At 39.7% G+C, this 14516-nt stretch overlaps 2 protein-coding genes across 8 annotated transcripts in view; both read left to right on the forward strand.

The window, feature by feature from the left end:
• tcf3a (transcription factor 3a) overlaps positions 1–10826 on the forward strand; it is a 28838-nt gene extending 18012 nt beyond the window's left edge. For 3 of the 6 annotated variants that reach the window (XM_085139656.1, XM_085139653.1, XM_085139654.1), the window contains 7 exons: positions 530–606; positions 711–881; positions 1017–1128; positions 3101–3230; positions 4993–5234; positions 5661–5804; positions 6604–10826. In XM_085139656.1, the coding sequence (XP_084995782.1) occupies positions 530–606; positions 711–881; positions 1017–1128; positions 3101–3230; positions 4993–5234; positions 5661–5797 (869 nt within the window). In that variant the 3' untranslated portion in view covers positions 5798–5804; positions 6604–10826. Of the gene's footprint in view, positions 1–529; positions 607–710; positions 882–1016; positions 1129–3100; positions 3231–3446; positions 3686–4992; positions 5235–5660; positions 5805–6603 lie in introns of those variants that run through there. The other 3 variants (XM_085139658.1, XM_085139655.1, XM_085139657.1) reach the window with 3 other exon arrangements.
• A 401-nt stretch (positions 10827–11227) lies between these two features.
• On the forward strand, positions 11228–14420 carry uqcr11 (ubiquinol-cytochrome c reductase, complex III subunit XI). 2 transcript variants are annotated; one of them, XM_085139664.1, is made up of 3 exons: positions 11228–11383; positions 11965–12095; positions 14090–14420. In XM_085139664.1, exons 1-2 carry the CDS (start codon positions 11334–11336, stop codon positions 12083–12085), a joined length of 171 nt encoding a protein of 56 aa, XP_084995790.1. In that variant the 5' UTR covers positions 11228–11333; the 3' UTR covers positions 12086–12095; positions 14090–14420. The 2 variants fall into 2 exon arrangements, with proteins under 2 accessions (XP_084995790.1, XP_084995788.1); XM_085139662.1 differs by having other exon boundaries at positions 11231–11383; positions 14061–14420.
• Positions 14421–14516: the final 96 nt, after the last annotated feature.

Genomic DNA, 14516 nt, shown 5'->3' on the forward strand with positions numbered 1-14516 from the left:
TGGGGCTGTGTAGGGGCGTATCAGGACTTCCTGTTCTTGTAGTTGAAGGTGGTATTTTCTTCTTTTTTTTTTACTCGTTCAACGTTGTTTTCATGTTGCGCATTGAACTCGGGAAAGATCAGCGTTAACCTTCAACTGAAAGGCCAAAGCTGCAAGGAATGTGTTCAATGCGTCACTGCTTTTTTCTTTTTTTGTCCTGTTTTCAAGAGTATACGAACATATTTCCTAATGTTAACAGAAAAGAGAACATAACCACCTAAGACAGGATAAAACTTTAGCATGAGGACACGACTGTTTGCACAGTGATGCAAAATGTTTTCTCTACATATGAATATCTCTAAAGGTAAACCTAATAGGCCTTAATGCAAGACAAGCATAACATGTAGCTAAACATTGTATGGAGACTGTTACTCGTTATTCACTTTAAAGGACCCCAGGTGCATCAATAATAAGAGAGAAAGCTTCCCGCTGACTACTACAAATTGTAGGGCTTTTTTTTCTGAATAACCTTGTGATCTTTGTTTCTCAGGCTCTGCATCCCAGTGGACTCGATCCTCTGGTCAGGCCACACCTTCACCTCACTTTGATGGGGGAATTCAGCCTATGGTGAGTAGGTTTTCACTCTTCATTTTTGTCAGAGATTAGAGTTGTACAACCCTTTATGCCTCGTCTTGCCTCATCATTCCACTGTTCTTCTTTCTCTGTTGCAGAGTAAAATGGAGGACCACCTGGATGAAGCCATCAATGTTCTTCAGCGTCATGCCAGCGGGCCAGGACTTGCTGAAATTCATGGCCTGCTGCAGTCGGGCTTAGGGTTACCGCCAGGCTTGTTGGTTACCGCTGGCAGTGCAGCCGGACTTCCCAGTCGCCTGCAGGGAATGGTGAGATTCATGAATAGTGTGAAAGAAAAGTTGAAGAAATGTAGTATTTTAGTTTAATTCCAACGTACATAGCGAAAATGGTATGCCCATTTTTGCTACTGTTATGCCAGTATTAAGATTAATTTCTGTTTCAAGGTGTCTGGTCACCACGAGGACTCTGCTAGTCTGCCATCTAGTGGGGGACTTTTGCATGGGCACCATGGCTCTGCATCTGTGCCACCAGGCTCTCAGCATGAAAGCTTTACAGGTGCGACTTTCTTTTCATGGTGTCTTCCTGTTTTGTACAGCATGTCTTCTAATAGTACACCTCTTTTTGACTGTGTATTGTTTCTTTCAGTGTTTTATAAAAATATTGGTCCTCAGCAGTGTTGGGACTAACGCGTTATTAAGTAACGCGTTACAGTAACTACGTTATTATTGTGGTAATGAGCACGGTAACTAGTTATTATGCCAAAATCAGGAACGCGTTAGTCGTTACTGGGATTTAGATAGGGTCGTTACTCGTTACTTCGTGTGGTGGCTATCGCGGAGCTTCCACAGATTCTGTAACATTAGCAAGTGGTGGAGGCAGCAGGTGGATGAGGGAAAGGGGACGCAGAAGGAAAAGAGACCCGAGGCGGCCGCCGGTCCAAGTGTGAACTGAACTTCAGGTAAGAAGTTATGACCTGCAGTCTATCTGGGTCAGATATAAACCAAGTTTAGGTGGAGTTTATTTTCGTTATTCTGACTTTTTCCCGTACTGCGTACTAGCTAGCATGACGGAGTTTCTATACAGCTGGGTGGGTGCTATGAAGTTAATGATGTTGAACTTTATTTTGTTCATAAGTTATTAGAGTTGCCAACAGTCCCGTCTGGTATTCAGAGAAAATATTACGCGTTTCTTATTGAGGTGAAAAGGAACAGTTTGTCCCGTAATTCAGCTACAATGAAAAAGACACAAAGCTGGAGTTATTCTGTGTCTTTGCTGCATAGCTGCCTCTTCTTCTTTCATTCTCCCCCTCTCTCTCCTGTTTCTACTTCAATCATGAAAACTGATCAATGATCAGCTGATCGGCTCTCTTGTTTGTTTATCGCCCACTTTGCGCCAGAAAGAGGAAACCAGCCGATGTCGCGTTAAACAACAGCAGCACGTTTAAGCTTGATCAGCAGTTGTTAGAATTTATTTAATATTAATTTCTAGTATCAGCTGATGTTTGCTGGAGCCACAGCTGCAAAAAAGCTGCTGGTCATGATGTCGGTTTGGTTATCTGGTGAGAGAGAAACATGAAGATGAAACCAGGAGATGTCCTTACTGAATCATCAGAGCTGAACAGGTGATGGAGAAACAGGTTTACCTTTTAGGTGACATGAATGAGTTGAAGGGAAGTTATGAACTGTTTCTGAGAGACAAATAATACCAGGATCCTTTTTTAGGTAGCTGACAGCTGGTAACTGTGCAGGTGCGGATCTAGCAAAGTTTTGCCAGGGGGCCAGGTAGGGCATTAACAGGGAGAGGTGGGCACAAAGAAATACTTTTCTTTCTTATTCTCATTTAAAATATCTAGCTTTTAAAAAATAATTATCTGAATCTTACAACAAACGATTGATAGATTGATGCATATATACCATCAAGACAGTGAACATCACTGTCACAACAGCGTTTGTTTTCATTCAAAGGCTTTATGATTTTTCCTATAATGGTGGGCCGGTCTCTAGTCAAAACGCCCGGGCCGATTTTTTGTCCCCATCCAGCCCTGTATGCAGCTCATCTGCAGTCTGGTGTTACCTACATCTTCCTATTCAGAAGGCAGAATTTCCGAGTTCTGAGTACAATCAAAGCACCACGACTGCAGTTTTTGTGTTGGATGTAAAAGGCGCACATGACGCTGTGACGTAGGCTAGAATCATGGCAGCAGTCAATGATGGTCCAGGCGTGGGATTTCTCTCGTGGAAATATGCACATTATCTTTTCCTTTCTATTGGTAGGTGGCACAGTGCACTTGTGGCAAGTAAGCAAGCTAGAAGACTGGCAAAGTTATGGAAGCAACACATTAATAAGAGAATTCTGAGTAAAACCAAAGTTACTTTCCCTAGTAACTAGTTACTTTGAAAGAAACGAGTAACTTGAAGTAACTGAGTTACTTTTGATAGAAGTAACTAGTAATGTAACTAAGTTACTATTTTAAAGTAACTTACCCAACACTGGTCCTCAGTAACTTTTGTTTCTGGACTGTGTGTAGGCCTACCTGGTAACATAAATCGCCCCACTGCTGGTATCAAACAAGAGCTGAAGGAGGACGATGAGAACTGCTCCATGACAGACAAGTCGGAAGATGAGAAAAAAGAAATGAAGAACCGCTCTGGAACAAGGTGCACAGAATCTTAAACCTTATTTTTATTAATGCATGTAATCCTGTTTGTTAAATCTTACTCTGTATTGTAAATTTGACAGGGACTCAGTCTAGTTGTTACTTAATGGTAAAGCTTTTTAGCTTTAGCGATGGTGTCTTATATCAGATGTACAACAAGTGAACTGTACCCATACTGTTGTTTCCTACCTCCTCCTCTACCATGACTCCTCACTAGTCTGGATGAGGAGGATGACGATGAAGATCTACCAGTGGAGATTAAGGCTGAGCGGGAGAAAGTGCGGAGGTTGGCAAACAACGCCCGCGAACGGCTACGTGTGCGGGACATCAACGAGGCTTTTAAGGAGCTGGGCCGCATGTGTCAGCTCCATCTGAACAATGAGAAACCACAAACCAAACTGATCATACTGCAACAGGCTGTTAACATTATACTCAACCTGGAGCAGCAAGTTCGAGGTCAGTGGGTGTCCAAGGAGGAAGGAAGTGGAGGGGAAGGGCATCTTTACAAAATAAAACATCCATATGGCTTCACTTTCCAGCTTCATGTCCTACTATTCTAATATTAAAGCAATCTTGTTGGGATGGTTGTTACTCCATCCACAGTCTTAAACATACCAACTGGTTTTAAACGTAAGTCTTTATGCACCATTTCATAAAATGGCCAATAAGAAAGGACATGTGAGTAGCAAGTCAAGCTGTCTGGCTGTTTTTAAAACAAGCCCATTCTCCAACAAATCGTAAAAGTTTAATTTTCCTGTAACACACAGGACTGCTGTGTGTTCTGCAAAGCCTCAAAGCTAGTTGCTTGTTTCAGAGAAAGTGCTTACATGTCTGTCTGCTTCATTTTTGGACAACATTAACAACTTTTGTCTGCTCTTTTTTGTTTATTTGCTTTTGTCTCATTATGCTTTTATTCACCTATTAAGTTATTTCAGCATTTTAATGTCTTTAATCTCTCATAGTGTCCTTTACACCATGCAAGCAGAGCTCTATGCTGTGTATTAACCCACCTTTGTAGCACTGTTTTTGTGCTGCGTGTGTTGCTTTTTCAAGCATTTATGTCTCTAGCTTTGCTTTACTGTTTAAAATAAAAAGGAATCATTTTGCCAGTCATTCTCTCCTCCCCTTTTATTTTCTTTACAGATGCCAACCGCGACCTACTCTTCCTCTCATTCCGATAAATACATCTCCCGCTGCTGATGTATTTAACATGACACCTTCAGTGTATCTCATTGTGTGTTTCTTCTGTGTCTTTCTGTGTAATGCATTTCGGCACAGGGTGTTGCTTCCTCTCTCTCCTTTTCTGTCTCACTTGCCATAACGTCTCTCATTCTGCTGGACAGTCACAATAATCCCCTCAACTTCCACCCTGGACCCAAATGACCGAAAGCTTTTTTTGGTGATTAGGTACCCTAAAAACTGGTGATGCTGGTCAGCTGTTGCATTTTGATCCAGTCCCTGAGTGTTGAGTCTTCAACCTAAAAACTTAAGTGATTTTAACTCAAGCAGATTTTATGTGCCCATGTGCGCACACTCCTGCAGTACAGCTCCGCTGAGATCTTTATTGGACGTTTAATTGATCTCTTTGTGGGAGTTTGCAGTCAGTGCGAAGGTCAAATTTTTCCTGGTAATGGGAAATTAGCTTAAATTTTTTTAAAAGCAGTCTAACTGGAATTTTAGTGAGACCACCTTGTCTAGGTTCAGTGAGGGTTGTGATTTGGGTTTGTTAACCAGCCCCTCCAACCCCCCACCTGTCCTCCCAGCTGCAGCCTTGTCTCGGTGACTGATGAGAACCTGACTGCTGAGGAGAAGGAGCAGAGGGAGCGTGAGCGCCGCCTTGCTAACAACGCTAGGGAGAGAGTGCGTGTTCGTGACATAAACGAAGCCTTCAGAGAGCTGGGCAGGATGTGTCAGGTCCACCTGCAGAGCGACAAGGCCCAGACCAAGCTGGTCATCCTGCAACAGGCTGTCCAGGTCATACTGGGTCTGGAGAAGCAGGTGCGAGGTAGGTCAGCCAATTCAGAACAATCTGATTCCAACAGGCAGCCAGCCATCTCTCAAACATAGCTGGACATAAGTCGCTAGGTAGTCACCCAAAGGACATTCTCTTCTGCTCCTGCTGAAAGTGTAAATTGCAGTTTTCTCTTTGCTTTTATCGCATGCGTGTTGTCTTTTTTTTTTGGGGGGGGGGGGGGGGGGGAAGGGAGAGCATCTGAGGAAGTAAATCCCTGCTTTTCTGCCAGACACCTGCAGCTTCTGCCATACTTTCCATTCTCATGTCTTGCTTTTCTCTTTTATATCCCTCTTCTGTAATAAACCATTTGTATGTTCATAACTCTGCTGTGTATGATTTGTAAGGATTTCTCTAAGCTTAACAAGTCCAGTTTTGTGTGTTTTTAATGAATACATCTTTTTTAAATTTTTGTTCAAGAGCGTAATTTGAACCCAAAGGCTGCCTGCCTCAAGAGGAGGGAGGAGGAGAAAGTGTCCTGTGTGGACCCCCAGATGCAGCTTAGTGGGGGTCATCCAGCTGTAGGAGATGGACACAACTCTGTGAGCCATATGTAACTCTTAGGTGAGTTTGCAGAATACGTGGATGTCAAACTCATTTTACACTGTGGCCCACATACAGCTGACTTATTTGATGTGGACCGGACCAACAAAACTCCCCTTTCTGTTAGTGGAAAGTTTAACTACACATTCAATCCCTGAGATGTCTTAACATAAGAATAATCTATCAGCATGACTGTTTGGGCATAAATTATAAGAGGGACATGTGTAGAAATGTGTGGCTCACTTGCTTAACATGTCCTGTAATTATAATACAGAATCTCCAAAAGTTGAATCTGTTCATCTGGACGTAGCGTTTTGTGGGAGAAACGTTTCAGTCTCCTGAAGAAGTCACTTGGATGAGCGACGAAACGTTTCTCCCACAAAATGCTACGTCCAGATGAACAGATTCAACTTTTGGAGATTTACTTTCCTGGATGATTGAGAATGCATCAAGACATAAAACAGAATCTTTGTAAATTCACAGAACTGGGAAAAAAGGAACTTCTTTTTTATTTAGTTGTGTATCTGTTACTTAATTACTTTGATATGGTATGAATGGCCATGGTGGAGGTCTTTATCCACAGGAAAAGATGTAAAATTTTTAAGTCCAAACATCTATGGCTTTCTTTATAAATCTCCAAAGCCATCCAGTGGGCCAGTTTGGAGTCTTTAGCAGGCTCATTCTGTCCCCCAAACCTTATGTTTGACACCCCTGACCTACAGTAAGAACATCTTGTTCTTCCGTCTTATATGTTGTTTGTTTTCGGTGCTTATTTCAATTTGTAGAAGAAGCAATTTTTTTTTCTTCTTTTCTCTTCTAGTTCCTGTCGATTGTACAGCCCTAAGAACAAGAGGCCTTAATATTTCATAGTCATGGATCTCAGCGTGTTAATCGACTGTTGGAAAACACACGCACACACCTCATTACTGACGAAGCAGGTGGCCACATTCCTGACGATGAATCCAAGAATAACAAGCACACTGATACAAAAACCGAAGAAGAAAGATTTATTGATCTCCACACAGAAACACGTTGAACTGAGGGCACTGGTTTAAAGAGAGTGGAAACTGGACATAAGGACATTCTTATGATCATCGTGGTTTTGTAAGACATTTAAAAAATTTCTTTATGCTTTGGGAGCAAAACTTGTTTGGATCAAATGAAGCGTTCGGATCAATTGCTCATGAGAGCAAAGTTAGGATTTGTATTGATGGATCATTATCGCCATTCCCATCAGAAAAAAGGAGGTCTTACATTCTTCACAAGAAAAAAGGGTGGATTTATCTGTTTAATTACACCAGAAGTGGGCTTTATGCATAGTGTTGATGAAAATAATAAATATTCTCTTAACTGAATTGAAGAGGCAGCTTACACCTGCCAGTGGAAGCTGACTGCTCTTTTTGCCATGCTGGTAATCCGGGCTATATTTCCTACATTTATTAAAGCGGCTGAGAAGGCGTCGCACACTCGCACTGGGTTCATTTTTGCTCTTTAAGTGTGGAGCCGACCTGAAAGTCCTACACATCTGTTACTGTCACTGCCATGCAAGTGGAATGGAAAGACTAGAAGAGACAAACACGTGACTCTGTGCAGAACCCACAGTGCTGTTGAATCAAACATGCACACCGACACGCCAACCCCTGTCCGCCCGTGAGGACTTGAGCATCCTTCTCAGTTTCAGCCGCATCAGCCTGCCAACATCCAATCGTATATAAAGATGCTGTTGCAGCACGTAAACCTTACTTAACACAAGTCTCAGAACAGTTTGTGTTGTGGTATATTACATTTTGCTAGAAGACAGAAATAACTGAGTATTTAAAGGGATCATGAGTGTTACTGCCACCTTTTGGAGAATTTATTGCCACTGACTGACTTGTTTTGGTTGCTCAGTGTTTGGTGTTTTGTTTTGTTTTTCCCCTCTCCTTCTGAACAATTGCCGAGCCTGTTATAAGGATCTTCCTTTTGTAGAACTGATTTATCATTGTTTGTTTTTTTTTACTCTGTATGATAGTTGTAAGAGTTTTGTTTGTATCATTTAAAATGTTTTTGTTTGTTTAAATTGTTTTGAGTGTAAGATGACCCCGTTTAGATTCCAGGAACAAAGTGAGGTGTTTTCTTTAGTGCCAGATGTGGGGGGTAAAAAAAATATTAGAAATGGCTGCAACATCACATGTTGTGTCTCTAATTTTTTATTTATTCATTTTTTTTAACTCTTTGAACACAAACCTGTCAGGCCGTTTGTAGGTTGATTGTTCTGCTGTTTGACAGTTTCTCTTAAAATGAAATTTAATGGGTTTTTTCTTTAGCTTACCCTCTTCTGCTTTCCCTGATGTCAGACTCTTTGATGAGCCTGTTGATTAGTTTCTGAGGAAGGTGCAGAAGGGGCGGTCTGCACAATCTGCAACAAAATTTGCTGTTTCATATTAATATGAAGCATAAAAAAATAAAAAAGGGTGGCCTTGGTCATTTTCCTGACTGTGGGAGTTTTGATATTGGTTTCTCACCAGTGCCTGAATATGTCTCTGCTACACGGTGGATAATGTTGCATTTAAGGATTTGTAGGTTATACCTTGTTTTCCCCCCTTAAATAATAGAGGTGTTATAAAAGCATATGCACTTCAGCAAAACCGGTCAGTGTCTCAAACACCTAAATGAAGAGTCACTCTCTGTGACCAGCTTCTGTGTGTGTGCATATGTCTCATGAGATGTAAGATGAATTATCTGGTCTACAACTTTGACGCTGAAAACTGTACTTCTTGCCTTTTGTGTTCAGAATTTTACTTATGATTTTGTTCTGAACTGGCATGTGCATTGATACATATGTACAGCTGTATGATATGTCCTTATCAGCTTTATCATTGCAAGCTGATACTGATTTGTAACAGTATTTGTCATTATTTCACAAAGTTGGCCTGTGGAGAAGCCCCCAAATATCATTTTCTTTGCCACTCACTCTGGTCTTTTTCCCTCCACAATAACATGTGTGTGTGTTTGTGATGTGGTTTATTGCTACTGAACACTTTGATTTCTTTACATGAAAGATGCAGTAAATCTGTATCAAACACATGCACCTGACCCTTTCTGTCCACCACAACAGATGACCTGCTATAGATCTGTCTTCACTCATGTTTGAGGACAACATCTATGTAGGCTATGTCCTCAAAGTGCCTCCAGTTTCCTATTTTTTTATATATAAAGTAGATATTGAGAACTGTTGTGTATATAACAGTAATGTAGCAATAAATGTGCCATTTTTATTAACAAAACCTTCCCCTTTTTAGTGTCTTGGTTTTTGAATATACTGCATTACCTGGGTGAATCAGGATCTGTTTGATCTACTCAAATGTTTTCCAGCCATGTTTAAAGATGTAAAAAAATTATCTGCTGCATTTTTATACATCTTTATAAAAATCTGTTATGTCAGCTATAATTTCTGCACTTTAACATTCAGTTTCTGTTCACAAGGTTTTAAAATCAGCACATTTTCTGTCATTACAAATCCTAAATCTGTGACTGCCTGAGACATCCACAAGAACCTTCATTCTTAATGTCTCCGCAGTGCAGGCGTGCATGTGTACAGTTGGGTCCAGAATTTGTTGGATAAAGAATTTTTTTTGCACTTTTTCTTCTGTGCACCAAAATATTTAATATAATATTTAATTTTAAATGCAATGATAGCTGAAGTCCTGATTTTCAGCTGGGCTGAAGGGCTTTAATAAAACATTTGCATTAATTGTTTAGGAGTTGGAGTGCCCAATTTTAAGAACCTCCATATTAACTGGATAACACAACTCGTAATGTAAGTTGTCAGGTTTTGTTTTTAATGCTTGGAGTTAGTGAGTATCTGCCTGAAGTCGAGTACAAATAGACTTCACCAAATGCTGTTTCCTCCATTCCTCCAGACACTGTTAGTACTTGTTGGACTCTCTGACTTCTGTTTTGTCCTCAGTAACTGAAACGGATGCACTATTGGGTTGAGGTCAAGTGATTGACTTGGCCATTGCTTTTGTAGTTTCCTTTTGGGTCATTATCTGTTTGCACTGCCCAATTAGTTTTGCAGCAATCTTTACAGTGAGTACACTTTATAATTCATCCTGCTGCTTCTATCAGCAGTCACATCATCAGTAAACACCAGTGACCCAGTATCACTGGCAACCATAGATGGTCATGCCATGATGGTGCCTCCACCATTTGGGACAGATCATGTGGTATACGTTAATCTTGGTTTCATCTTCAGTTGTCTTCTGTGGTCTTGCAGGTTTTTTTAGTGTTGCTGAACTGACCCAGTGCATTTCTTTTAAAGAACCAAATTGCTGATTTTACGTCTCCTGATAGATTTATTTTGTTCTTTCAGTCTAATGATGGCCTCCTTCACTTCCACTGACATGTCTGTGGCCCTCGTGTTTAAAACGACAGTGAAAATCTATTAAATGCAAATTTAAATAATGCAGATTGTGCAAATTCAACACTTAGAATCGGTTTCAGATATCACATGTGCATCGTTTGTTGTGAAATAAGGGAACAGACCTCACCCACCCATGAAACTGCTCATCAGCCAATTTTCCCATTACTTTTTAACCTCTGTAAATGGGGACTTTGTATACAAATGGCTGTAATTCTTAAACTTTTCATTCAAAACTTTTGAAAAACCCCTTGAACTGAAGCTGAAAGTCTGCACTGTATATTGATTTTTTTAAAATTTTATTTAAAATATACTGTGGTGGCAAAAAAAATTGTCTATGTTCAACAAAGTATGGCCCTAACTGAATGCAGCGTGTATATTTTATTTTTGAGCTGGAAAAAGCAAACCAGTCTGAGAACCAGATCTGAGCACATGTTTTGTTTTCTCTGGCCCCTACACAGAGCCAGGTAAGTCTCCACACATTTGCAAGTAATACCCCCACACTTCATTAAAAACCTTACACCTTAAACTAATGAATTCAAAAAAATCTTATATACACACGCTTCTCATTTGTGAAATTTTAAAACATTTAAAAGCACAGTAACACCTGAAACCAGATGCAGTTCTTTTTTCTCAGTCCACTAGGGTGCAGACATGCGCTGTCAGCTGTGTCCATAAAATCCGCCACTGTCCTCTCAAAAATTACATGGCAACTTGTGACGGAAGTCAAGAAAAACAATACAGGTGCTATGCTGGATTACTGCCTTGCCCCTGATTTTTTTTCTGTGCAACTTGGTACAATGCACGATTTAAAAAAACAAAAAAACAAAAAAAACACCTTTCGTTGCAAGCGCCATATAAAAAACGTCAAAAATGATTTTGTAATTGAGACAGGACTCATTTCATGAAATATTACGATGTTTTATAGATTTGCCACATAAAATCGTGTTCGTTACTATTTTCTTAGGTGCTTACAAGCGCGTCAAAAAATTTCTTCGTCTTTAATTATTAAAGGCTTTTATTTTTTTTAAGTAAGCGGAAGTACCTCTTGCTCTTGCGCACTAGATATAGGCTGCCGAGAAACTCGGAAGTGCTTCCAATCTTTTAAAGTGGCACGTCCTGCGTAAGGAGGACAAAATTCAGCCAAAATGATCGGTAAAGTAATCGGTCAGAAATATGTGGCCATTGCCAAGTCATGGTAAGAAGTTTTTACGTCGCGCCTGTGAGAAATAAGCGGACCTGTGCTTAAAAGAACCTCGATGTGTCCTTAGCTAGCATTAGCCGTTAGCCCAACTGAGGTCATAGTCGTAGGGACATGCTGACTTTAGACTGTCTGTTGACGATGTTATGATTTTTATGTATTAATGCGAGTGTGTTTCTGTATTATCTTTTCGTTGTTAACTCTGCCTGTTCACAGAGGAGATTGGGAATCGCTTTTTAAATACATCGAGCTAAGAGATTAAACCATGTGATCTCGGGCGAAGGTTTTTAATGTTCTTAATAAATCTGCTGCAAAGGCTGCATTAAACTTTATCCCAACTGGATTAAGTTACAGGATCCCCTCTCCTAAACAGTTACTTACATCATTTTGCAGCATGTTTATAGCTTCAGTAGATAAAAAGGCATCAACCCTTTTGTCTTCTTCTTCTAATAACCAAAACCACTAAAATGAATATTTGGTTTTACCCAATAAAATGCATTTCTCTCTTCAGTTTCATAAATCGATGCTGAAATTAATAGAAAGACAACGGACAAATTTTCACTGTCTTCTTTCCACAGGCTCCCAACTATGGCAGTATGGGGAACAACTGGAGGTGTAGCCTTAGTGTACGTCACAGACTGGCGTTTGATTTTGGATTATGTCCCTTATATCAACGGCAAATTCAAGAAGGATGACTAACATGTGTCAGGTTAGTCCAAAGAATGGCAGCGTAAAACAGTCATTCGAGAGATTATCATGCACCGTTGAATAATAAATAATCATTTAACAATCAGGAACCACATCCTAAGTTAGACTGACAGTGCTTAACAGAATGTAAAGGTAGATCTAGGCTTGAGACTTCAGTGAGGACCAGGCATCCCCAGAGTCAGTGATGATAGTTCCAAAGACTTTACAAATTGTAGTGAATATATAATTGGTTTGTTAGCGATGACCAGTGGCCCATAAACCAACGGGGAGTCCTTTATGTGAAGTTGACATAACTGCATGAAAATGAGAACAAACAGCTTATCATGAAGCATATATAGTGATAGAACATAAAGTAAGTAATAACGTAATATGCAGCTTCTTGCAAAAATAACTGATCAGGCTACTCAGTACCAGTTTTACTTCTATGTTGACTTTAAACTTGTTTGAACAGGCAAGAATCACATTTCTCATGTGTGGCATTGTGTAACACTAAATGTTTTCAGCTATCTCTAACAGGCAGCACACGTGCGTGATGCTCAAAACAAACACATTCAGAAATATTTTATTGTTTTTGGTTTGTTTTTTAATAATTATTCTTAACATCTTTTGGGATAATTCAAACTGCTCAAGTCTAGCTTTGGTTTTCAGTAATTTTCTTGACATTGTGGATGTCCAGTCTACAGAGGGATGTATGTGACTTTAAAGAAAACAAGTCACAGTACCACAGTCGCGGGTTTGTTGGGGCCAAAAGTCGAGTCTTTCAGCATACTTAGGTCTTCAAGCGAACAATTTTGAGTCAAGTGAAACACAGACTCATTTCTTCCAATGCATACAGACCAATCATGAGTACTCACTCCCCAAAATCAAATTGTGAGCCAAGAAAAACCTACAATATTGCATGTTTGTTGGGCATAGATATGTTTTTCCTGTTTACTGACCCAGCACACAGGCTGTCTATATAATGGTAACAGTCATGCCTCAATCCAGAGGTAAAAGCATCACTGGGTGGAGTATTAGCCGTTTCCCAAATAGATTCTTTAATAAGTATTGCCTGAACTATATGACTCAACCAAACAGAATGGGACACTACATTAATATCAAAAACAAACAAGCAGACATACTGTGATTTCCGAAACAAATGTCCAGAGTCGGAGCTGAGATTGAAAAGTCTTCAACTGATAGGAAGGAAACAATGAAGTGCTTGTCGTAATAATGTGAAGATTGAAAATGTGATTACTAAATGTGAGATGTCATCTGACACAAAGCTGCCAGGCGATCTTTTGGTTTCATTAATTTCTCACTTACAAAGCAGACATTCAGAAAGGCAATGAACAAATTCAGGAGCTCATTATGCTCAGTCACTGGAAAACACTAGTCATAAAAAGACTTTCTGGTCTGATCAAATTAAAGGGCTTTAGCATGAATTGTACTTACTACAGCTCTGGAAAAACGGGCACATTTCATCAGTTACTAAAAGAAAGTATTGACAATTGTGGTGACATACTCATTGATATATTTTATTTTTCTTTCCAGTTTGTTTTTGTATGTGATTTTTTGTTTTTGTCATATTGTATATTGTTGTCCTTAAAGGTTTGGTTGCTTTAACATAGTAATCGGCAGATGTTTGGGATAAATAAATTAATAACTTAAATGAGACTGGACAGTTCAGAGAGGACACAAGACCAGAATTAAGGAAAGTGGCCTGTTTGAGACTATATTTGGCAGCTTCTAATGAAAAGACTGTGACCACTTGAAATTTAAAACTCATAGGCATTAACTTTGAATTGGTTCATTCAGTTGATGTTGATTCAATTTTGAATGACGGTTTCAAACGAGAAAAAAATTACAGTTAATAAACAAAAATGCTTTAATATTCCATTAAGTTTTTCTTTTCCGCTTGCCCTCAGCATCCAGCTTTGATAATTTCTTGAACACATTATAACACATGTACATTCCTCCTCCTCAGGTCAGCGCTGTTTTTTGTTTTTACACAAGGACCTACAGAGAGACCACGGACTGCTGCAGCCAGGACCTTCCACTGCATGGCAGGCCACCAGAGACCATCATTCTCACCCTCCAGCTCATTCAGCATTGAACTGTTCACTACCAACATCCAATGAAATGATCCTTGGGTTTGGCATTTCAGCGTTCTTCTGCCAGTAAAAATATGAACAGACGAAGAAGAAAACAGTCACGATTTAAACGTGCATTTGGTTTCTTTCTCTGTTCAGATTAAGGACATGTATTTATTGTAATCATCTGTGCTCTGTGGGTCAAATTTGATTCTTGATTTTTGTGAGAAGTAAAGTATGTGTGATTTCTCCTATATTATGGCTGTTTATGGATTTATTTACTTTTGCTTGTGTTCTTGCTGAAGTTAAATGTGTAAATGTGCATGAAGCAAATTTAAAAACAGCCCCTC

Source organism: Neolamprologus multifasciatus, chromosome 18, assembly GCF_963576455.1.
Source record: "Neolamprologus multifasciatus chromosome 18, fNeoMul1.2, whole genome shotgun sequence".
Classification (NCBI taxonomy): domain Eukaryota; kingdom Metazoa; phylum Chordata; class Actinopteri; order Cichliformes; family Cichlidae; genus Neolamprologus; species Neolamprologus multifasciatus.

Coding starts and splice junctions, on each gene's coding strand:
- uqcr11 (XM_085139664.1), top strand. CDS start 11,334: ATGATCGGTAAAGTAATCGGTCAGAAATATGTGGCCATTGCCAAGTCA. Junction 11,384..11,964: donor GTGGCCATTGCCAAGTCATG/GTAAGAAGTTTT, acceptor TTCTTTCCACAG/GCTCCCAACTATGGCAGTAT.